The sequence below is a fragment of the Lactuca virosa genome, chromosome 2 (assembly GCF_052849685.1).
Source record: "Lactuca virosa cultivar CGN04683 chromosome 2, Lactuca_virosa_CGN04683_v6, whole genome shotgun sequence".
Lineage (NCBI taxonomy): Eukaryota > Viridiplantae > Streptophyta > Magnoliopsida > Asterales > Asteraceae > Lactuca > Lactuca virosa.
Window position 1 is genome coordinate 33,313,850 of NC_136427.1, and position 25,354 is coordinate 33,339,203.

Sequence of the window (25,354 nt, forward strand, 5' to 3'; positions counted from 1 at the left end):
TCAACAACACAAGGATTTTCATTGTTATTACTATATAGCAATCAAGGTATGGTTCTTCTAACTCTAATTGTGAATTTCGATTATATATTAGTGTTCTAGGGTTTTCTATTTTGTTTTTCAAAGTTGTATGTTCAATTAGAGAAAACATAGATCAATTATTTAGGGTTGCATGCACACATAGGATTTAATGTTTTGCATAATACCCATCAGTGGTATCAAAACGTAGGTTTAGTTTTCTATTGAATTGATACAATGGTTGAACTTAAACAAGGAGAAGAAAATAGAATCGTCATTCTGTTCTGCCAACACGGCGTGGTGTTCTTCCACCACGGCGTGTTGACCTGAGAAATTGTCCAACCATGACATGGTGATTGTTTACGACGACATGTTGGACAGTCAGATCCACAAATTTCATATTTTCTGCTTATCTCATGATTTGATTAGGATAATTACCTTGAATAATGTTTTAAATAAGTAAAACTGAATAATTATCTAAGTAATTGGATATCCTTATCTTGAATTCATGATTGGTTTATTTTTAAAATTAAAAACTTATTTATTTATTAATTAATTTTTGAAATTTAAAATATAAACCCTAGTATTTTAAAAAGTTTAAAATACATCCCTGTGGATCTTATTATTAATTTAATTAAGTGATTAATTAAAAGACAATTAATAAATCCAACATCAAGTACTTCCGGATCCAATGGGAGGAGCTCAAGGTGATCGCATCATACACACCACATTGTTCCACATTTTATTTAACTCAGATGTATTTGGATGTTTTGGTTATACTTTGATTCTATTATGGTTTTATCAACATGTTTTCAAAGATGGTTTTATTATTCTAAAAATTAAAATTTTTGGACTTGATTTTTGGGACGTTACAATTATACTACAATTATCATGAAAGTATTATAATAGAAATACTTACCTCCGGCATTACATCGTTGACACCACCATTGTTGCATAGTTGCTCGAAAGAAATCAGTCAACACTTTATTGGGTAGTTTCCGTGCGTCTCTTGATAACGCATTGATGGACTCGACGCTGTTTGATGTCATAATATTATACCAAACCACAGGGAAACACGACCTTTCCCATTTCTCGTAACCTATTTTGTCTAGCCATGTACGATAGTCTTTGTTTAGTGCACGACGTAGCCTAGCCACGCTTTCTTTGAAATTAGACTGTCGGTAAGCTTTTGCAGCCTCCCAAAACAAAATATCCATTCTCTCTTGTCTGCCGATCTTTGTTCTCATATTCATCAACAAATGGCGACAACAGAGTCCTTGATATGCGTTTGGGAACACAACCTGAATGACCATTTCAATTAAATGTGTTCTATCTAATATGCCAAAGAGAGCATCTCCCCAATACATGCTTTGAGTCTTCATAAAACCATATCCATGACTCCCCACTTTCTGTTTTCCTAACACTAAATGAGATAGGGAGGATTTCGTTATTACCATCCATGCCTACTGCTAGGAACATGGTGCCTAAGTATTTCGCTTTCAGGTGTGCTCCGTCAATGATAATAATAGGATGCAAACTTGTTTGAAACGCTTGAACCTAAAAAGTAATTAATATTAATCTATAACTCATTAAATCGAACACATGCGTAACAACAATAAATATAAAGAACTCATTATATAAGAAATATTATTACCGCACAACCGATAGCCATGAAAAGGTATTCAAATTTGTTGTCATAAATCGTCTTTATATGTGTAATTGTTCATGAATTCTTCTTCTCCAAGTTATAACAATATAAAAAAGTGTTTAAAAGATTTCTTCAGGGGTCCCTCTCAATAGATTTAGAGCATACATTTTAGCACTCCATGCTTTCCAGTATGAAATATGTACACTATGATGGTCATTTAAAGTTTTTTGTATTTATTTCCGCCGCAACATATTACCCGTACTATAAGCTAATATGCCCATCAAGAAGTAACCCAATACCTTTTGTTGGATTGTCTATGATGGAGACGTAGTTGTGTGTTTGAGAAAGTATAGCTCTCCGATAGTTTAACCACTTGCAATGTATCAATATTTTTATCTTTTGTCGCCCGTATCCGTCAGTCACAGTTTTCCACAAAGCAAACAACTTCAAACCTGTCTTTGGTAGATTTTATCACTTTATATTGGAAGCCTTCAGTAACACCTTTGAATCCTAATTTAAGCTTAAGTTCTTCTTTGCTTTTGAAGAGATGGAATAACTTCATATAGGAAGTATAATTGTGGGCTGTGACACCTTTACGTTTTTGTTGAGCTAATTCAGGCAATGCTAAAGGTTCAGGCATACCCCAATGGGTGGTTTGTGGTTCTTCAGAATCAAAAAAATAAAAAGGAAACTTTTACTCTTGTTGTTTTTGGGGGTTTAAGGGCTCGGTTTCCTCTTCTTCACATTCAGTATCATCCGATAAAATTCAAGTGTAACTATGAAAATGTTCAACTGCCTCTCCATGTGGAATTATATTACCATCATCAACCAACATCATTAGTTTTGCCTAATCGTTTGCAGATTCAACAACATCAACTGTAGGAGAAGCGTCAGCAACAACCTTACCTTTATACTTATAATCAACCTCATCTATAGGGTCATTGTAAGAAGGAACATGGTTGGTTTTCATAGCTAATAAATTACAAATTTGGTTACTTCCAACACCGGGAGACCCATTTCCACCTGAATGATTTTCCCCGGCAAATTGATGAATACCACTTTCCATTACATTATTAACAACAAACAATTGTATTGTGCTAGGAGGCATACTACTAACAAAACTAAGAATTATATATGACATCACTATCGTCAAGAATCTGCATAACTATATTTGATCCAAGACATTGAAAAGATAGACGTACTTGATTAGTGTGCAACATGGAGTTGGAAGCAACCAACATAATTAACCTAATGAAGTTGATATCATTGCTTATATCTACACTAAAGCATGTGTAGTCTGGAACAATATACTACATAGATCCCTCGACAAGCTGCCATTGGCCTCCACTAGAAACTGACACTTGAAAAAAAATCTTGTATACATACTCAATCCGGAACCTATATGAAAAATATCAAGAACACAAATATGCAATCTATTGCATATATGAAACAAGACACACAAATACCCCAAATTTACCTCTGCGGAACAGCCATCCGGAATGTAATGCCATTCCGGACATAAGTCCGGCACGTACGGGGTGTCAGATTTCGAACTCAATTCCTACCAACCACCACCACTAACTTCAGAACGAAAATAAATATCCTCCAATATTCTATTCCGTAATACTTTGAACGACCCATGTCCAGAATGACCTTACGTACTCCGGAATACAATATTCTAAAGAAAGTGGTCATTTCTCAAAAAAAAAAATATGGTGGTTATTTTTATTAACAAAGTCGTTTATAAGATTAGATTACTCAATTTCCCATTTATCAATTTTGAGTAGATTAATAGTTTTCTCTTTTTTTCATTCACCAACATTATCATTCAAACACATTTGTTACGTGTCTCTATGGCTGTAGGGAGTGGTGCCATGTTTGCCATGGTCCACGTATGTCACACTGCTTCAAATTTTTGCCATTTACATGGCGTGAGTTGCCACATTTGTCATGCTATTTTTTTAAAATTAATTAATATAAAAATAAACATTTTAAACATACTATTTTTTTTAAAAACTAAAATCATTAAAATAGAAAAGAAAGTTACAACACAAAAAAAAACAACAAAGAATTTCAAATTACGAACCTAGAAATTTAAGTAACGAAACCACAAAACTCAAATAACGAAACCTAGATGTTATATTTTTTCGCAATCTCTTCTTTCACTTTTATCGTCATTTCTTTTTCACGCCCGATGATATTGCTAGTGTTTTTCGTTAAGATCGCCATGGCACGTTTTGTTTCTTTCTCTTGTTTGACCGCTTAATATTGTTTCAATGACGACTTCAAGTTGTCCATTTTGGTTGTTAGTTGCTCGATGTCACCCGAACCACTTGCCACCGCTTTTCCTTTTCACTTCGCTTGGTCTCTTCTCATGGGACGAGTGACTCTTGGAACCTCAAAAGGCTCCACTTCATTGAGGCCGGTCACAATATGCACATCGGACAATTGACTATGCGTCGTTTCGTCTTGCCAATTTTTTTTGACAATTTTACAACATTCCAAACATGTAGAAATTTGAAATTCGCCCAATTCTGACTCTGGTATAGTGAAAAAGATTTTGGACTCAATTCCTACCAACCACCACCACTAACTTCAGAACGAAAATAAATACCCTGCAATATTCTATTCCGGAATACTTTGAACGACCCATGTCCAGAATGACCTTACGTACTCCGGAATACGATATTCTAAAGAAAGTGGTCATTTCTCAAAAAAATAAAATTATGGTGGTTATTTTTATTAACAAAGTCGTTTATAAGATTAGATTACTCGATTTCCCATTTATCAATTTTGAGTAGATTAATAGTTTTCTCTTTTTTTTCATTCACCAACATTATCATTCAAACACATATTTGTTACATGTCTCTATGACTGTAGGGAGTGGTGTCATGTTTGCCATGGTCCACTTGTCATTTACATGGCGTGAGTTGCCACACTTGTCATGTTATTTTTTTAAAATTAATTAATATAAAAATAAACATTTTAAACATACTATTTTTTTAAAAACTAAAATCATTAAAATAGAAAAGAAAATTACAACACAAACAAAAAACAATAAAGAATTTCAAATTACGAACCTAAAAATTTAAATAACGAAACCACAAAACTCAAATAACGAAACCTAGATGTTATATTTTTTCGCAATCTCTTCTTTCACTTTTATCGTCATTTCTTTTTCATGTCCGGTGAGATTGCTAGTGTTTTTCGTTAAGATCTTCATGGCACGTTTTGTTTCTTTCTCTTGTGTGACCGCTAAATATTGTTCCAATGACGACTTCAAGTTGTCCATTTTGGTTGTTAGTTGCTCGATGTCACCCGAACCACTTGCCACCGCTTTTCCTTTTCACTTCGCTTGGTCTCTTCTCATGGGACGAGTGACTCTTCCTCTTCATTGAGGCCGGTCACAATATGCACATCGGACAATTGACTATGCGTTGTTTCGTCTTGCCGTTTTTTTTTGGCAATTTTACAACATTCCAAACATGTAGAAATTTGAAATTCGCCCAATTCTGACTCCGGTATAGTGAAAAAGATTTCGGACTCAATTCCTACCAACCACCACCACTAAATTCAGAACAAAAATAAATACCCTGCAATATTCTATTCCGGAATACTTTGAACGACCCATGTCCAGAATGACCTTACGTACTCCGGAATACGATATTCTAAAGAAAGTGGTCATTTCTCAAAAAAATAAAATTATGGTGGTTATTTTTATTAACAAAGTCGTTTATAAGATTAGATTACTCGATTTCCCATTTATCAATTTTGAGTAGATTAATAGTTTTCTCTTTTTTTTCATTCACCAACATTATCATTCAAACACATATTTGTTACATGTCTCTATGACTGTAGGGAGTGGTGTCATGTTTGCCATGGTCCACTTGTCATTTACATGGCGTGAGTTGCCACACTTGTCATGTTATTTTTTTAAAATTAATTAATATAAAAATAAACATTTTAAACATACTATTTTTTTAAAAACTAAAATCATTAAAATAGAAAAGAAAATTACAACACAAACAAAAAACAATAAAGAATTTCAAATTACGAACCTAAAAATTTAAATAACGAAACCACAAAACTCAAATAACGAAACCTAGATGTTATATTTTTTCGCAATCTCTTCTTTCACTTTTATCGTCATTTCTTTTTCATGTCCGGTGAGATTGCTAGTGTTTTTCGTTAAGATCTTCATGGCACGTTTTGTTTCTTTCTCTTGTGTGACCGCTAAATATTGTTCCAATGACGACTTCAAGTTGTCCATTTTGGTTGTTAGTTGCTCGATGTCACCCGAACCACTTGCCACCGCTTTTCCTTTTCACTTCGCTTGGTCTCTTCTCATGGGACGAGTGACTCTTCCTCTTCATTGAGGCCGGTCACAATATGCACATCGGACAATTGACTATGCGTTGTTTCGTCTTGCCGTTTTTTTTTGGCAATTTTACAACATTCCAAACATGTAGAAATTTGAAATTCGCCCAATTCTGACTCCGGTATAGTGAAAAAGATTTCGGACTCAATTCCTACCAACCACCACCACTAAATTCAGAACAAAAATAAATACCCTGCAATATTCTATTCCGGAATACTTTGAACGACCCATGTCCAGAATGACCTTACGTACTCCGGAATACGATATTCTAAAGAAAGTGGTCATTTCTCAAAAAAAAATTATGGTGATTATTTTTATTAACAAAGTCGTTTATAAGATTACATTACTCGATTTCCCATTTATCAATTTTGAGTAGATTAATAGTTTTCTCTTTTTTTCATTCACCAACATTATCATTCAAACACATATTTGTTACATGTCTCTATGGCTGTAGGGAGTGGTGCCATGTTTGTCATGGTCCACGTATCTCACACTGCTTCAAATTTTTGCCATTTACATGGCGTGACTTGCCACACTTGTCATGCTATTTTTTTAAAATTAATTAATATAAAAATAAACATTTTAAACATAATATTTTTTAAAAAACTAAAATCATTAAAATAGAAAAGAAAATTACAATGCAAAAAAAAACAACAACAAAGAATTTCAAATTACGAACCTAGAAATTTAAATAACGAAACCACGAAACTCAAATGACGAAACCTAGATGTTATATTTTTTCGCAATCTCTTTTTTCACTTTTATCGTCATTTCTTTTTCATGTCCGGTGAGATTGCTAGTGTTTTTCGTTAAGATCACCATGGCACGTTTTGTTTCTTTCTCTTGTTCGACCGCCAAATATTGTTCCAATGACGACTTCAAGTTGTCCATTTTGGTTGTTTCTTTCTCTTGTTCGACCGCCAAATATTCCCTTAAGATCGCCATAGCACGTTTTGTTTCTTTCTCGATCTCACGGGATGAGTGACTCTTGGAACCTCAAAAGGCTCATCTTCATTAAGGTCAGTCATAATATGCACATCGGACAATTCACTATGCGTCGTTCCGTCTTGCCATTTTTTTTGACAATTTCACAACATTCCAAACATGTAGAAATTTGAAATTCACCCATTTCTGACTCCGATATAGTGCAAAAGTTTTTTACAAAATTTCTTTGTCATTTGCACCACTTTTCCATTGCTGCTTGACACTCGAAAACACTACATTAAACACCGTCATAACTTTGTTGACATTTCTCCACTTCGAGTAAATTTGGTACTTTTTCCTTTAGTCTCCAAGATTCATTTCCGTGAGAAAACAACTAGTAATATTCTGAAAAAAGTAGGACAATCTTGGTTGTTGCCGACCACCGGATCCTCAGAAACATCCACCCACCCACGCACGAGCAAACGACGTTTCTTCGGCTGCAGTCCATTGCCTTAGAGCCTCCTTTCCACTTTTCTTGGGTTGAAGTTGATTTTGAAATTGAAGTTGGTTTTTGATTTGAGGTTGGTTTTGGACTTGATATGGATAGTAAACCACACCAAAGTGTAAATTTGGAGTGAATAAATAGGCTGATCACTTTAACTTTGAATGAAATTAGGTGAAGAATGTAAGATTGAGTTTGTGTTTTTGGTGTTTCTTTTGGTATTTTTTTGAAGTTTTTGGGTTGGAAGGAGAAACTATTTTTTCACAAAAATGAGGTTGTTTAAGTAAAAAAAATTAAGGGTAATTGTCACTGTAGCCCAATATCTTTCGTATATTAGTTTAAGTGGTCCCTCATGACTATTTTTTGCATTTAAAGGGCTTGTACTTGTAATTTTATGGTTTAAAAAGTCACATTTTAACATTTGAAGGGTGCCGCCGGTTACACCCATCCTAATAGGATCTTTGTTTATGCCATATCATTGCCTAGTAGATTAAAGATGCCATGTTATTAACATGTGTGTGTGTGAGTAAATGAATCCTAATATCCATTTAAACCCCCCTGAACTGTCCTTTTCATCTACTTTGTTTTACTACCTTTTCATCCATATCCTTTTCTCAAATTGCTCTTTGTACGAATCTGTTTCTTAAACTCCTCGTCGCTCAAATCGGCCAACATAGTCATTGCTATGGCTGTTTACATGAAGATAGATCTCTATTTTTCTGGAATTTTTATGAGTTACCCCGCTATTTGTTACTCAGATGGAGCAGATCAAAGGTTTGATGATGTCAATTTTGCTGGAATGGACAAGAACAAGTTGTTGGTGTTCCTTCAAAGATTTGCTAATGAGTTATGCGTGAATGTTTACTTTTGCATGCCCGATATTGCATTCCCTAGTGGATTAAGGATAATAGCTAATAATTTAGACTACCAGGAGGTCATCGAAGTATGGTATGCTTTTGATTGTGTAATTCATGTCTACATGGACCATCTTGGTGTTAATGTACATCATTGGATACCTGACGATCTAGCCGAAGTATGCAGTTCATTAGACGAATTGTCTGTTGGAAATGAAGTTCATGAAGAAGTGCAAGGTGGTACGGATGGGAATGATGGAATTGACATTGAGTCTAGAAATGAAGTTCATGAAGAAGTGCAAGGTGGTATGGATGGGAATGATGGAATTGACATTGAGGATTTGCTAGGTCATAATTTGCAAGGTGATACGGAGGATTTGCAAGGTACTAGGGAGGATTTGCAAGGTGAGGAAGATGATGGCATTGACATGGAAGTTGAAAATGAACCTGATGAGTGTATTCCTATGAATAAGACAAAAGATGATGAGTTTTTGAGCTAGTTGTGCCCATAGGACCAAGTTACCCCTAACAGTCCACCTCGTGAAGAGCCATATGATCATCCACATGACGATAAGGTAATATATAATGACCAAGCTATTTACAATGAGAATGTTTATTGGAAAAAACAAAAGTATGTATTAGGTATGAGATTTGTGAGTCCTAAACAACTGAAACACATGATGTGTAACTATGCTGTTGCAAATGGTTATTGGTTATGCTACAAGAAAAATGATAGCATGAGACTTTTAGTGAAATGTTGTTATGGTGCTTGCAAGTTTAGAATGTGGGCTTCTTGGATGAGTGAGGAAAAATGTTTCCAAATTAAGAGTCTCATAAATGAGTATAACTATGCAAGAAACTTCAAATTAGGTTCAATTGTGAACTATGCCTGGATAGGTAGCCATTACACCACCCAATTCTTACAGAAACAAAACGTTAGTGTGAGGCTCCTTAGGGAAGAGGTTAAAGAGAAATTTGGGATAGATGTAAGTATAGGACAGTGTAGAAGAGAAAATAAGTATGCAATTGAATTGATTGAGGGAACACTAGTGCAGCACTATGCAAAGCTATGGTCATATGGGGAGGAGATAAGAATATCAAATCCTGGATCAACAGTCAAAATCGATGTCAATGTTATGCTAGATGGTAAGACTTGTTTTAGCAAGTTTTACATTTGTTTTGATGGCCTAAAGCAAGGGTGGAGAGGGAGCTGCAGAAGAGTAATAAATTTGGATGGTTGCTTCATAAAGGGTTTATGTTCAGGAGAGCTAATATGTGTTGTAGGAAAGGATGCTAATAATCACATATTACCAATTGCATGGGTAGTTGTATGTGTAGAAAACAAAGCAAATTGGAAATGGTTCTTGGAAAATCTAAAAGATGACCTTCAACTGGATAATGGTTTTGGTATAACATTGATGTCGGATCAGCATAAGGTATTCCTATACTTTCAACTTTTATATATTTCACATTTAGGTTACATTATGTCTAACATATCACCATTGTTTGATAGGGGTTTTTAGAGTCCGTCAAAGAAGTGTTTCCTACTGCTGAACATAGGCAGTGTGCAAGGTATATTGTTTCCAACTTTAGGAAAATATTCAGTGGTGTACACTATGAGACCAAGTTTTGGAAGGCAAGCAAAGCATCCACTGAGCCTTTATTCAGTGCTTCCATGAAGGAGATTCAAGTGCCTAACCCTGTAGCCTATGAATACCTTATGGAAATAAACCCCAAATCTTGGAGTAGAGAATTCTTTCAAGAAGGAAGGATGTGTGATGCAATGGAGAATGGATTATCTAAGAATCATTAAACTAGAAAAGAAAATTATAAAACAAAAAAAACAACAAAGAATTTCAAATTACGAACCTAGAAATTTAAATAACGAAACCACGAAACTCAAATGACGAAACCTAGATGTTATATTTTTTCGCAATCTCCTCTTTCACTTTTATCGTCATTTCTTTTTCGCATCCGGTGAGATTGCTAGTGTTTTTCGTTAAGATCGCCATGGCACGTTTTGTTTCTTTCTCTTGTTCGACCGCCAAATATTGTTCCAATGACGACTTCAAGTTGTCCATTTTGGTTGTTAATTTCTCGATGTCACCCGAACCACTTGCCACGGCTTTTCCTTTTCGCTTCGCTTGGTCTCTTCTCACGGGATGAGTGACTCTTGGAACCTCAAAAGGCTCATCTTCATTAAGGTCAGTCATAATATGCACATCGGACAATTGACTATGCGTCGTTTCGTCTTGCCATTTTTTTTGACAATTTCACAACATTCCAAACATATAGAAATTTGAAATTCGCCGATTTCTGACTCCGGTATAGTGCAAAAGGTTTTTTTTCAAAATTTATTTGTCATTTGCACCACGTTTCCATTGCTGCTTGACACTCAAAAACACTACATTAAACACCGTCATAACTTTGTTGATATTTCTCCACTTCGAGTAAATTTGGTACTTTTTCCTTTAGTCTCCAAGATTCATTTCCGTGAGAAAAAAAATAGTAATATTCTGAAAAAAGTAGGACAATCTTGGTTCTTTCCAACCATCGGATCTTCAGAAACATCCACCCTCCCACGCACGAGAAAACACTGTTTCTTTGACGCACTCCATTGCCTTAGACCCTCCTTTCCACTTTTCATGGGTTGAGGTCGAATCTCTTCCGCCTCCGAATCCATTTCGGGGACGACTTCGGGTTCTACTTGAGTTTGGAATTGGTGTAACGTCCCAAAAATCATAGAATAAAAATTTCATTTTTATGATAATCAAAACACTAATGTAACTTTTATCCAAATATTTAAAAACAATCTAAAATAAAACTATTATCAGAGTTCATTCCCAAAATCAAATATTGCGGAAAACACGGGTGTATGCGCTGCGATCAAGCCGGGCCCTTCCCTTTCAAACCAGAAGTACCTGAAACCATAAACCACAAACTGTAAGCACAAAGCTTAGTGAGTTCCCCAAATACCACATACCATACATATCAAACGAGTCATACATATCATACATATCCAATCAATCAATAAAAGTGTTATGTGCCAACCATAGTCTTGCCATTATGCCACGAGCCGCCTCGTGATCTTCCTTGTCAGAACGGGGGCCAAAAACCCTGAGTCTTACAGACAAGTGCCAAGATCCACCTCATGGTCTTCCATGCAAACATCACAAAGACAACTAGCATACAATATATAGCTACTTAACTAATAACTGCCAGAGTTCAGACTCTGGTCTTGCATACAGGTTGCCAAGGGCCACCCCCTGGTCTTCCTAAAATAAACAACCCAAATGGGCCGACATTGGTGATGGGTTTTTGAGCACAATAACATCCTTATGGTGCACATACAACCCTAATTCTTTGGATCTAAGTTTTCTCTAGTTATACATGCAATTTTCTTTTTCCAAAGCATGAAGCCTAACTAGCATACAACATTGATAATTGAAACATAAAAACAAGTAAGATGATTACCTCTTTGTTGTAGCTTGTATAACTTGGCCTTATAAGAGCTTAGCACCTCAAATGTGATGCCTCAAATAAGTCACAAACACCAAGAACAATGGAGGACAATGAGAGAGAGCTTGGAGGCACCAAAATCGGCTAGCTTCTTCTTAGAATACTCTTGTCTCCGATTTTAGGGCTTAGGGGTTACATATATAGTGTAGAATTCCAAAAGTCACTTGTAAACCCTAATCCATTCACTTAGGCTTTTGATCCAATAATTCATTTGGACTAACACTTCATGAAACCTCACATAAGCTTAGACCATTTCTAATCAATTTTGGATCATTAGCCCAAACTATATGTATCACTGATTAACATAATCAGTCCCCGTTAATTTAATTAGTCTCTTTTGATCACTAAATTAATTTTTGATCAATACCAATTAAATAATATGATTTCTCAATTAATATATTATTCTTATAATATATTAATAAATCACAAATAACCTTTTTCTCAAATATCCATCCTATCAAATTGTTGAAGGCAACCCAAATGGACCATGCTACTATCGGGTCAAGTACATACCAATTATAGTTATGAGCTTAGACACCTAATCCAACAGTCTCCCACTTGGATAAGTCTAATAACTATAACAGAAAGTACGAATTCAAAATCCGATTAGCAATCGTAGCTCTCAAAAGGCGTTGTCGAACTTTGACGCGTCCTTTAGATAATGGATCCTATAATCCTCTGTTCTTCAAGATATCGTGTGGACAAATACATGGAACATAGCCATACTTATTGTCCAGCAGTCAGTTTCCCGATTTCTGATTTGTTTGACATAGAACATAGTTGAACACATCAAATGAGTCTTGACCAGGCCCGACACATAAGTCAAAAAAAATCATCAAGGGGCCCAAGATATCGCTTTAATTCTCTTAGAATAAAAGGAACAAATAAACTTTAACTTATATGCTTGTACTGATTAGTTGTTAAATTATACACAACAACACGTTTTATAACATCAAGTTACTGGTGCGTTTTCGTACTATCAATGCACAACCAACTCGCAATCAACAACTCATATATCTTGGTTTGAAGACTATACGATATTATCATTGTTGGATTAATGTCTAAGTCCATAACTATATTTGGTATGTACTTGACCCGACCCGGCATGGTCCATTTGGGTTGCACTTCACCGGCACAATTTATATGGATAGTCTTTTGAGAATAGTATATTTATGATTTATATTAATATATTATAAGTTCTAATATATTAATATGGAATCATATTATTTAATTAGTATTGATCAAGAATTAATTTAGAATTAATCAAGTGATCAAAAAGAACTAATTAAATATGGACTTTTATATATATGGAATGGGCCAAGTTCATTTAGGTTGGGCTAAGCTTTCATGGATGGTCCATGGAGCTTTTAACCCATGGATCCTATGTAAATGAAAGGTCATGGGTATTAGGGTTTACATGGATGTAACCCTAATCCTCCATAATATATAAAGGGGTCCTTGGCTCACAAAATTGACACAAGTGTGTGAAAATAAGAGTGGGCCGAATTTAGTGTGCATACATATTCTCTCAAGTTCTTCCAATGTGTTTTGGTGATTTGTGATTCCATTTGAGGCTTCCACACTATTGGGGCTAAGCTCTTAAAGCTTGAAGACATCAAGCTACATCAAAAGGTATGTCATCTAACTAGAACTTTGTAGTATAGGTGCTTCATAATATGCTAGTTAGGATGAAACCTTGGAATATTTAATATTTGCATGTATAATAGAGAAAACATAGATCCAAGGTTTATAGGGTTGCATGTACACCATAGGAGTGTTAGAATGCTCAAAACCCAACAGTGGTATCAGAGCCATGGGTTGTTTTCTGTTATATTGATGCAAATGTATTTTTGTTTTTCAAGTTGAAGGAAAAAAGAAGAAAAAAAAACATGAAGTTTGTCAAATTTTATGATAATTACTTGATTTTATGAAAAACTAATTATTTATAAAATTTGAGTCACTTTACTACAAGAGTTGAATTAGGTCAATTTATTAAAAGATAGAATGATATGATTATTTTATTTGTTTTAAAAGTTTGATCTAAATGGTTTTAAGGAGTTACAAATTTTGTCATAAAATTTTGGAACTCAAATTTTTTTTTTAAAGTTATGATCTTAAGAGTTTTGAAACTTCCATAAGTTATGGATGTGAAATGTCTCATTTATTAACTATTTAGGTTATGAATTCCAAGAGTCTTCAAAGGATAATTGTCAAAGTTTCAAGATTTGTATTAGTTTATATGATTATCTAATTTCTTGAAAATTGTTGATGTGAATTATATTTACTTATGAGTTTAATCTAGATCATAGAAAAATTATTTGATTATTGTGTTAATTGGAATATTTGATCTTAATGGTTTTTATGAACTCCATAACTTGTCCTCAAGTTATGGAAAGTGAAGAGTTTTTCTTTTTAAAGTGTCATTAAGTCTCATAGGTTATGAAAATAGAAGAGTCACTATTTTTAATGTCATCATTAAATGATTTAATGTCTTCCATAACTTGTCCTCAAGTTATGGAACTTGAATTTTTTTTTTCATTTAACCTTAATTAAACTCATAAGTTATGAAATGAAAAGTTTTGAATAGTTTCAAAACTTGCCCTCAAGTTTTGGAATTTGTAAAGTTTTCACTTATGAATATTTTAATTCCAAGTTAAGCCCTTAGAATTTTAAAAGTTAAAATTCAACCCTTATACTTTATAATATTATAAGTTAATAATATTTATATATATGTATAAGAGTAAAGTCGTCTTACCATTAGTAGGCCTCATTCACGAAGTCGGTCTATAAGGGGGTATAAGGTTACTGCCTATAAAATGGCAGTTTAATGGGTGTCCACTCTCACCCACCGCTTCCTTGACCGGTGGAGGGTCGTTAGCCGAACGGGTAGGACAAGGACTATAATTCTCCCTTCATTAAAAGTATTAATGATAAATACTAAGTAACTAAACTGTTATTAATACCCAATCTTAGTTACTTAGGAAAATGTGAATTTGGTGCTAACCCATGAAATTACACTTTGCACTTTACTTAAGTCAGTTAGTGGAGTGTGTGTGGTTAACCGGCACACTAGCTTGATTTAACAAGGTAGCCAAAGGGTAACTTAATGTTTATCATAGTATCGGTGGAGCGTGTGTGGTTAACCGGCACATCGATTGAGGGGTAAATATTAAGGGTACCAAGTATATTTGCATGGTTATTCACACCTTGTTTTGTGATCCTCGGCATCCCAGTCACAAAACCTGAAGGGCACACTCGAGATTGAAACATGCCTTTGAAAAGTTCAATGAATCTCAAAAGAATCTAGGAGTTTCAAAACCAAATAATACATTTCGTTTATCTTGGTGGAAATTGGTGAATCGTCATTCACCTACCTTCAAATATTTTATAGCTTGGATTACGGCATCCCTTTTCCAAGTTATAAAATAGTTTGTTGGGTCCTAGCCTTAATATTTCATATTGGGTGTTATATTAAGGACTTTAGATCAACTATCTTGAATATCTCCCAAAAAGATGTCTGGTTCAGACATCTATGATCCTCCCAAATCTCTTGGAACTTCACTTCCTCCACCTCCTCCAATTATTCTCCCTAACCCACAAGTTCAAGGTCACTCAAGCCCTATTGGCAAGCAAGGTCTATGTGTGATCGCATCTTGGAGATGAAGTCACATATTGACAAGCCGGGAGAGTTGGGTGTCAAACTCTTGAGAAAGTTGGTGGTTCAATCACTTTCTAAGTCACATAGTGAATTCCTTTGGGACTACTATGAAACAGACTATGACATGACCCTTAATGATCTTATCTATTTGCTTGGTGCTGCTGAATCAGCAATAATTTGGAGCACTGGGAGAGCAGATTTGATTAGTAGATCAACTTCCCAAACTACCATGGACATTGACAATGGTAACATTGGATATCTAGAAAAGCCTTCTCTTCCCAAGGAAAGGGATTAACCATAGTCAACTAGGTTGACCAAATGGTAAAGAGAAAGGCTATGTCTGAAAAAGTCCCATTACCAAAGGGTCCATATGTTTATTTTGCCAAAGGAAGGGGCGTTGATTGCAAAGCTGCCAAATTTACCTAAGGATGTTAAAGTCAATAAGTTTGACTCTACATCAGGTAGAGCCCATTATCTAACTCTGTTAAGTTCTATTCTGAGATCCTCATTACATGATGTGACTGGGTCACATGTTGATGTTTTAAGAATCAAAGAATAGAGAGAAATCTTAAAGGAAGTATATGCTGATTCTGATCGCGAAGGTGGATTTCGATCGCATCAGAATTTTGAGCAGTTGCTTAAGAAGTTATGATATATTGCTAAGGAATAGATAACAACAATTTTCCATGTGGATTGTAAGGATAAGTTTTTCCGGAAAGTTTTAAAATAAAAGAAAAATTGTTTAATTTTATTTATTTGAAGTATCCTTACAATGGCATTTGTGGAAAATTGTTGCTTATATGATTCCACTGACAGCAATATTAGAAAATGGATTTGATTCTTTCATTTGTGGTAGTGTCTAAATTTACCAAATCAGGAAAGTTCCTCATCACCCAAGTTTCAATTGGACTGAAACTTGGAATCATGCAAGTTGAATACTATGATGAATGAGAACTTTCAAGCATTGGAAAATCAAGACTAATTACTTGTTCACATGGATGTGTGGGTCAAGTGAAGGACTAAAGGGATCGAGTACACATTCTTGTGCACTGGTCATGTCCACCACAAAGCTCGTTAAGACTATTTGATTTACTAAAGTTTAGTAAATATGGTTATACTTACAAGTTTAAGTATAATTCTGAAACATTGGAAAAGTCTCAATGTATGGCAGAACGAATGGGAAGAATCAAATTAGGCAGAAAGATAAAAGTTTCTCAAATCTGAAAAGATGGGAGAGTACTTTAGTATCATGTTTGTGATCATCTTAATGATTTAGAAATCATATCACAATTAGTCCTCTAAAGGTCATCTTAGTGCATTCTTATGACTAAGAAGACGAGTCATGAATTGTTGAAATGGTTAGATCAGGAAGATGAGTCATACTACGTTCCAAAACAATTCTTAGAGTCATACTCCAAGATTGTAACTTGAGTGACATATCTTAAAGAAAGGTTTAAAACACTTGTCAAATGTAAGAGTAAAAGTGTCCTACTCTTGTACATTTGAAATTGGTAAGTTGTGATGTTTTGGATAAAACAAAGACCAACTAAGGCCAATTGTGTGAAGTGTTTGTCTTGATAAAGAATCTGAACTATCTCTTGAATATTTGGCAAGATAGTCTTATATGTCAAGAGGATAGTGGGAGTCTTAAAGATCCTAAAAAGAATTTCAAGAACTAATCAAGAATAAAACCTGAGGTTCTTCACTAGCACACGGCTTGAGGTTTATAACCTATCGTGTTGACATATTCTGTGCCCATTCCAGTTAAAGTTGGCTTTGCATAGGAGTTCTGAAAGTTCTTAATGGGTTGCATAACAACTTGGAAGCAATGGCAGGCCCTGTACTGCCAGGTGGCAAGAAGTTAAGATTGCATAAGTTCAGTCCATATGAGTTTGGATTTGTCATTATCCTTGTCTTGTGACTATGGTTTTGACGATTCACATGGATAAGAACACATACACCATAAAATCTAAGGGTCATAAGCTTTCTCTCCGATTCATGAAAATGATGGTGAGGAAACACTTCCACCAAGTAGATTTGAAGAAGATGGCAAAAGGTCTAAACAATTGAGACTATGATTACGGCATCCCTTTTCATAGTTCTGAAATTGTTTAGACACACATGCATGCTATCTAAGGAAAGGTGTATGATTTTGATAAAGTTTTATCAAAGCATCTCGTATCAGAAATCTGAACTTTGGTAAGAAAGTCAATAAAGTATTGATTTCTAGAAGTCCAGCTGATTTCTGAGTACATGTCAAAGCTAGTGGGAGCATAAGTGTTATGCTAATAATCATCATGTTAGTAGGAGCATGATAATTATTGTTAGTGTTGCAAGTTAGCAATGTTAATTATAGAAAACAAAAGTTTCAATTCGTGAGGCTGCAGGGATTGAAAAAGTGGTTTTGCTATAATTAAGGGAGAGGATATACTTCATTTCAGTTCTAAAGGCTTAGATTGAGACCTTAATCATCTTTAGTCAAGAATATATATATGAATTTCATGTTGGATTGGTTCAACTTAAGGAAATTCTATATATTGTGTTCTCAAAATTCGATTATGATTACGGCATCCCTCTTCATAGTCAAATTTTGAAAACATGGCAAATAAAAATATTGTAGCAAAAGACTGGTCTAGAATCATGTCTTTATGTGAGACATCATGAATCGTGTACCATTTGCTTTGGGTACAGGATCGATTGCATGTGCTATAATATTTGTCATTTCTAAATTTTTTCAAATGCCCAGAGGCATTAAGAAGGGAAAAGGTCTAGAATTAGATATGACTAAAATGATTAAGCAATTGTCGAGGACAATATGAGGTTTACCAAAGATTGGTTGCTCAGGGACAGTTGGAAGTATAGTGCTAATTTTAGAAGGACCATATTGACATATTCTGAAAAGAGGCATCTCTTATTCAGAAGTGATAGTCAAAATGAGAATATGGAGTTGTCTCCATAGGTGGAAGTTATCTGTGTAAGATTAGAAAACTTAAGGCAAGAAGCATGTCCAAAGCAATGTACTTTGAATATGAGACTTAGTTTCCATGGAGTTGATCTCCATTGGAATACCTTATAATGACTGTTGACAAGTCTTTGTGACTTTGTACATATTCATTACAGGAGGGTCAGTGCATATAAGTTTAAAATCTAAACAGATTTCGATAAATGATAGGAATTTGAAATTCTCACATTTTTCGATAAGGATTTGGGAGTGTGAAATTAGAATCATTGAAATTATGTTCAATTGGTTTATTTCACAAAGTAAGGATCATAGACAAACATAGAGTGCATACTTGGTGTATGGCAAAGCTATTGTTTAACAAAAACATAGTGTACATGCTTGGAGCATGGGACAACTAGTGTTTTTAATTCAAGTATAAAGTTGATAAAACCGAAACAATGAATAATGAGTAATCAGTATGGTGATAAATAAAAGTGTTTATTTATATTCATAGGGTTTAATACCATATTTGATTCATTTATTCTTGTGTTTCACTTTGCATGTTTTGACTTCCAGAATAACTAAGTCGTTCTTCCTGAATGATTAAGTTATTCAAACCAACCACAGTCGGTCATATGTTGGAAGTAGATATGAATCAAGACTGTCATGGGTTGGTTTGTAGAGGTCCAAGTTGGTGGACAAAGTGGTGCTACAACACTCATGAGTGCTCATAAGTTCTGAGTATTGGATTCAACCCGCGCTCATTTGAATCACTTCATGGATTTTATCACGAGTGATCATGAGACGATAATATCTTATATTCTTCAAACCTAGAGATATGAGTTGTTACTATGAGTTGGTTATATATTGATTGCACGAAAATGCATTTGGTAACTCGATGTTATAAAACGTGCCTTTGTGTATGATTCAACAAGTAGTAAAACAAGCCATATGAGTCGAAGTTTATCCATTCCTTTTACCTTCGGGATAAAAGCGATATCTGTAGGCCCCTCGATGATTTAGCGATGACACATGTGAGTGCTTGGCCAAGCCAGGACTGATTTGATTTGTTCAATCAGTCAGTCATCATAAATCGAAAATCGGGAAACAACAAATGGACAGAGAGAATGATTATAATCCATGTCTCAGTCCATATGATATCTAGAATGGAGGAATATATGATCCCTTATCTAATGGACAAGTCATTGACAAGGTCAGAGTTCGACAGCGGCTTTAAGAGCTACGATTGCCAGTTAGGTTTTTAAGTCATACTCAATAATAGTTTTAGACTTTTCCAAGTGGGAGACTGTTGGATTAATGTCTAAGTCCATAACTATATTTGGTATGTACTTGACCCGACCCGACATGGTCCATTTGGGTTGCACTTCACCGGCACAATTTATATGGATAGTCTTTTGAGAATAGTATATTTATGATTTATATTAATATATTATAAGTTCTAATATATTAATATGGAATCATATTATTTAATTAGTATTGATCAAGAATTAATTTAGAATTAATTAAGTGATCAAAAAGAACTAATTAAATATGGACTCTTATATATATGGAATGGGCCAAGTTCATTTAGGTTGGGCTAAGCTTTCATGGATGGTCCATGGAGCTTTTAACCCATGGATCCTATGTAAATGAAAGGTCATGGGTATTAGGGTTTACATGGATGTAACCCTAATCCTCCATAATATATAAAGGGGTCCTTGGCTCACAAAATTGACACAAGTGTGTGAAAATAAGAGTGGGCCGATTTTAGTGTGCATACATATTCTCTCAAGTTCTTCCAAGGTGTTTTGGTGATTTGTGATTCCATTTGAGGCTTCCACACTATTGGGGCTAAGCTCTTAAAGCTTGAAGACATCAAGCTACATCAAAAGGTATGTCATCTAACTAGAACTTTGTAGTATAGGTGCTTCATAATATGCTAGTTAGGATGAAACCTTGGAATATTTAATATTTGCATGTATAATAGAGAAAACATAGATCCAAGGTTTATAGGGTTGCATTTACACCATAGGAGTTTTAGAATGATCAAAACCCAACAATCATCTCACAATCACTCGTGATAAATTCCATGAAGTGATTCATGTGAGCGTGGGTTTAATCCAATACTCAAATTCTTATTTCAAGAGCAATCATGAATGTTGTAGCAAACTTTTGCTATGTGTAAAACACCTTAGACAATCTACAAGCCAATTCATGGCAGTCTAACCTCATAGCTTACTTCCAAAGTATGATCGACTGTGGATAGTTTGAATGATCATATTATTTTAGAAGTCAAAACATGCGAAAGTTAAACATAGAATAAACAATTGACAAAAGACAGTAAACTTTACTTATAAATAAAACTTTATTATTTATTCATCAAATGTCAATTACATTTATTTATTACAAGTTTCTAACTGTTTATCTAATTACTAAAACTAATATTGTCCCTCAGGCCAATGCTCTTAGCATGCTGCAAATGCTTAACCCTACTCAGTCCCTTCGTAAGGGGATCTGCTGGGTTATCCTCTGACGATACCCTCTTCACTACAAGGAGTCCCTCTTTTACTCGATGTCTTATGAAGTGATATTTTCTGTCGATGTGCCTGGATCTGCCACGATCCCTCGGTTCCTTGGTTAAGGCAACCGCACCCTCGTTGTCACAGAAAATTTCCATAGGCTCCTTTATAGCTGGTACAACTCCAAGGTCTCCAATGAAGATTCTTTAGCTATATTGCCTCCTTCGACGCTTCGCTTGCTACTATGTACTCTAATTCTCACATTGAATCAGCTTCAGTCTCCTGTCTGGAACTGTTCCATATTACTTCTCCTCCATTTAGGGTAAATACCCAGCCCGAATGAGAGCGGAAATTATCTATGTCGGTCTGAAAGCCGACGTCACTATACCCTGTTACTCTCAAGTCATCACTCCCACCGAGGGTAAGGACATTGTCCTTAGTCCTCTGCAGGTACTTAAGAATGTTCTTTACCGCAGTCCAGTGAGCTCTACCAGGATTCCCCTGATATTTGTTGACCATGCTCAAAGCAAAGGCCACATTAGGGCGAGTACATGTCATAGCATACATGATCGAGCCCACTACGGAAGCATATGGTACTCGGCTCATCTCTGCTATCTGGGAATCGGTACTCGGACTCGGAGTCTTACTCAGTTTGGTATTGCTCTGCATAGACAATTCTCCTTTCTTGGAATTCTCCATGCTGAAACGATTCAACACCTTGTCCAAGTAGGTACTTTGACTAAGTCCTATTAGTCTTTTACTCCTATTTCTCAATATCCTTATCCCCATAATGTAAGAAGCTTCCCCGAGGTCCTACATAGCAAAACACTTTCCAAGCCAGGACTTAACCTCCTGCAAGGTTGGAATGTTTTTTCCTATGAGAAGTATGTCATCTATAAACAACACCAGAAACCTAACTATACTCCCACTAGCATTGCATACACATAGGAATCATCCTCGCTTCTCGAAAATCCAAACTCTTTGACTTTCTCATTGAAACAAAGATTCCATCTGCGAGATGCTTGCTTTAATCCATAAATGGATTTCTCAATCTTACACACTCTATTTGGGTACTTTGCATCGACAAAACCCTCTGGATGACTCCTTTATAGTTGGTACAACTCAAAGGTCTCCAATGAAGTTCTTCAGCCATATTACCTCCTTCGCTGCCTCGCTTACTGATATGTACTCCAATTCGCAAGTTTAATCAGTTATTGTCTCCTGCTTGGAACTTCTCCAAGTTATTGCTCCTCTATTCAGGGTAAAGTCCCAGCCCGACTGAGATCGGAAATTATCTATGTCGCTCTGAAAGTTGGCGTCACTATACCCCAACACTCTCAAGTCATCACTCCCACCGAGGGTAAGGACTCAGTCCTTAGTCCTCCGTAGGTACTTGAGAATGTTCTTAATCGCAGTCCAGTGAGCCTTACCAGTACTCCCTTGATATCTTCTGACCATGCTCAAAGCAAAGGCCACATCAGGGTGAGTCCAAGTCATAGCATACATGATCGAGCCAACAGCGGAAGCATATGGTATTCGACCCATCTCAGCTATCTCAGCCTTTGTACTTGGAATCTAAGCTTTACTCAGTTTGGCATTGCTCTGGATCGGTAAGTCACCTTTCTTGGAATCCTGCATGCTGAATCTTTTCAGCACCTTATCCAAGTAGGTACTCTGACTAAGTCCAATTAGTCTTTTACTCTTGTCTCTCAATATCCTTATCCCAATAATATAGGCAGCTTCTCTAAGGTCCTTCATAGCGAAACACTTCCCAATCTAGGACTTAACCTCCTACATGGTTGGAATGTCATTTCCTATGAGTAGTATGTCATCCACATACAATACCAGAAAGCTAACTATGCTCTCACTAGCTTTGACATATACACAGGACTCATCCTCGCTTCTCGAAAATCCAAACTCTTTGACTTTCTCATCGAAACAAAGATTCAATCTACGAGATGCTTGTTTCAATCCATAAATGGATTTCTCAAGCTTACACACTCTATTAGGGTAATTTGCATCGAAAAAACCCTTTGGCTGACTCATGTAAACATCTTCAGCCAACTTTCCCTTAAGGAAAGCGGTTTTGACATCCATTTTCCATATTTCATAGTCATGAAATGCATTTATGGCTAGCATAACCCTTATAGACTTGATTTTGGCCACTGGTGACAAGGTCTCGTCATAGTCAACTCCAGGAGTTTGAGTAAAGCCCTTCGCAACCAATCGTGCCTTATATGTGTGTACTTTCCCATCCATGTCGGTCTTCTTCTTGAAGATCCATTTGCATCCGACCGTTTTACGACCAGGTACATTGTCAATCAAGTTCCAAACTTGATTGTCATACATGGACTGAATCTCGATGTCCATAGCCTCTTTCCATTTTGCAGACTTGGGGCCCGCCATGGCTTCCTTGTAGTTATTAGGCTCATCTAAATTTATCAGTGTACTATCACTGATAAATGTATCACCATCTGTAGTAATATGGAAACCATAAAACTCAGGTGCCATTCTTGTTGTATTAAATATCTAAGCCATAACTATTATTGGTATGTACTCGACCCGAGAGTATCATGGTCCATTTGGGTTGCATAACATCAGGACAATTTGTTAGGATGGACTTTTGAGAAGAGGTTATATATGATTTATTAATATATTATAAGTTCTAATATATTAATATGAAATCATATGATTTAATTAGTATTAATCAAGAAATTAGTTTGGAATTAATTTAGTGATCAAAAGAGACTAATTAAATCTATGGGGACTAATTATGGTAATTGGTTATATTTATATGTGTTGGGCTTATGATCCATATTGGACTAATTTTATGTATGGATACATAAAGAGTTAGGCCACATGAACCATGGATCATAAAGCCCATGGGTATGGATTTGGGTTATACCCATGACTCTTGGAATCCTACATATAAATATAAGCTCCATAACCTAAAAACGATACTTCTAGTTCTTGGAGTTCATGGAGGTGTTTTTGGTGCATGGAAAATCTCTCTCAAGAGTCACCTTTGTCCTAGGTGAGTTGTGATTTCATTTGAGGTGCAACACTTGGGGCACTAAGTTCTTAAAGGCCAAAGTCTTCCTAGCAACATCAACAACATCAAGAGGTATGTCTAAAACTTGTCTTATTATACATATGTTATTTGTATGCTAGTTGTAGGCTTAAAGCTTTGGAAACCATATGCATGTATAATTAGAGAAAACATAGATTCAATGCTTTTAGGGTTGTATGTGCACCATAGGATGTTGTAGTATACAAAACCCAACAGTGGTATCAGAGCCATGGGTTGTTTTCTATTATATTTTATGATTGGTTCTTGAAAAAATCGTTTTTTTTTTGGATTCTGCCTGATCACCACGAGGTGGTGACGGGTCTGGCAGATTTTTGGATTTATTGGCTTAATTTGGATTTGGATAATTGCTATAAAATGTTTTCTTGATAAAATTTCGATTTTATGTTGTGAAAATAATTATCCTCATCCAAATAAAAGATAATTGTCATAGTTTCAAGATTTTATTAGTTTATGTAATAGACTAATTTCTTGTAAAATAGTTTATATGAATTATCTTGTTATTATGAGTTTAATCTAGATCATGGAAAACTTATTTGATTATTGTGTTAATTGGAATATTTGATCTTAATGGTTTTTATAAACTCCATAACTTGTCCTCAAGTTATGGAAAATGAAGAGTTTTTTATTTTAAAAGTTCATTTAGCTTCATAGGTTATGAAAAAATGAAAGGTCTTATTTTTAATGTCATCATAAAATAGTTTTATGTCTTCCATAACTTGTCCTCAAGTTATGGAACTTAAAAAGTCTTCCTTAAAAACCATATTAAACTCATAAGTTATGGAAACCAAAGGTTTTTGAATTGTTCAAAACTTGCCATCAAGTTTTGGAATTTGTAAAGTTACCCCCCCCCCCCATGTATACTTTAATTCCAACTCTTAGAATTTTAAAAGTTTAAAATTCAACCCTTATACTATTATAATATTATAGGTTTAATATTTATATATATGTATAAGTGTAAGTCAGTCTTACTGTTAGTAGGCCTCATTCACGAAGTCGGTCTATAAGAGGGGTATAATGTTACTGCCTATAAAATGGCAGTTTAATGGGTGTCCACTCTCACCCACCGCTTCCTTGACTGGTGGAGGGTCGTTAGCCGAACGGGTAGGACATGACATTAATTCTCCCTTCATTAAAAGTATAATGATAAATATAAAGTAACTAAACTTTATTAAATTCCCAATCTTAGTTACTTTAGGAAAATGTGAATTTGGTGCTAACCCATGAAATTGCACTTTACACCTTGTTAAGTCGTTAGTGGAACGTGTGTGGTTAACCGGCACACTAATCTGGGACTGACAATGTGTG

The 25,354-nt window shown here is 35.3% G+C and overlaps 2 protein-coding genes across 2 annotated transcripts; one reads left to right on the forward strand and one right to left on the reverse strand.

The window, feature by feature from the left end:
- Positions 1 to 228: 228 nt before the first annotated feature.
- Positions 229 to 2,501, reverse strand: LOC145157345 (uncharacterized). The gene is made up of 5 exons (XM_079076401.1): positions 2,483 to 2,501; positions 2,139 to 2,326; positions 1,381 to 1,572; positions 935 to 1,316; positions 229 to 341 (listed from the first exon to the last, which is right to left on the reverse strand). The coding sequence occupies exons 1-5, from the start codon at positions 2,499 to 2,501 to the stop codon at positions 229 to 231; spliced, it is 894 nt and encodes a 297-aa protein (XP_078932527.1).
- A 6,497-nt stretch (positions 2,502 to 8,998) lies between these two features.
- Positions 8,999 to 10,134, forward strand: LOC145157346 (uncharacterized). The gene is made up of 3 exons (XM_079076402.1): positions 8,999 to 9,467; positions 9,585 to 9,757; positions 9,835 to 10,134. Exons 1-3 carry the CDS (start codon positions 8,999 to 9,001, stop codon positions 10,132 to 10,134), a joined length of 942 nt encoding a protein of 313 aa, XP_078932528.1.
- The last annotated feature ends 15,220 nt before the right edge of the window (positions 10,135 to 25,354 follow it).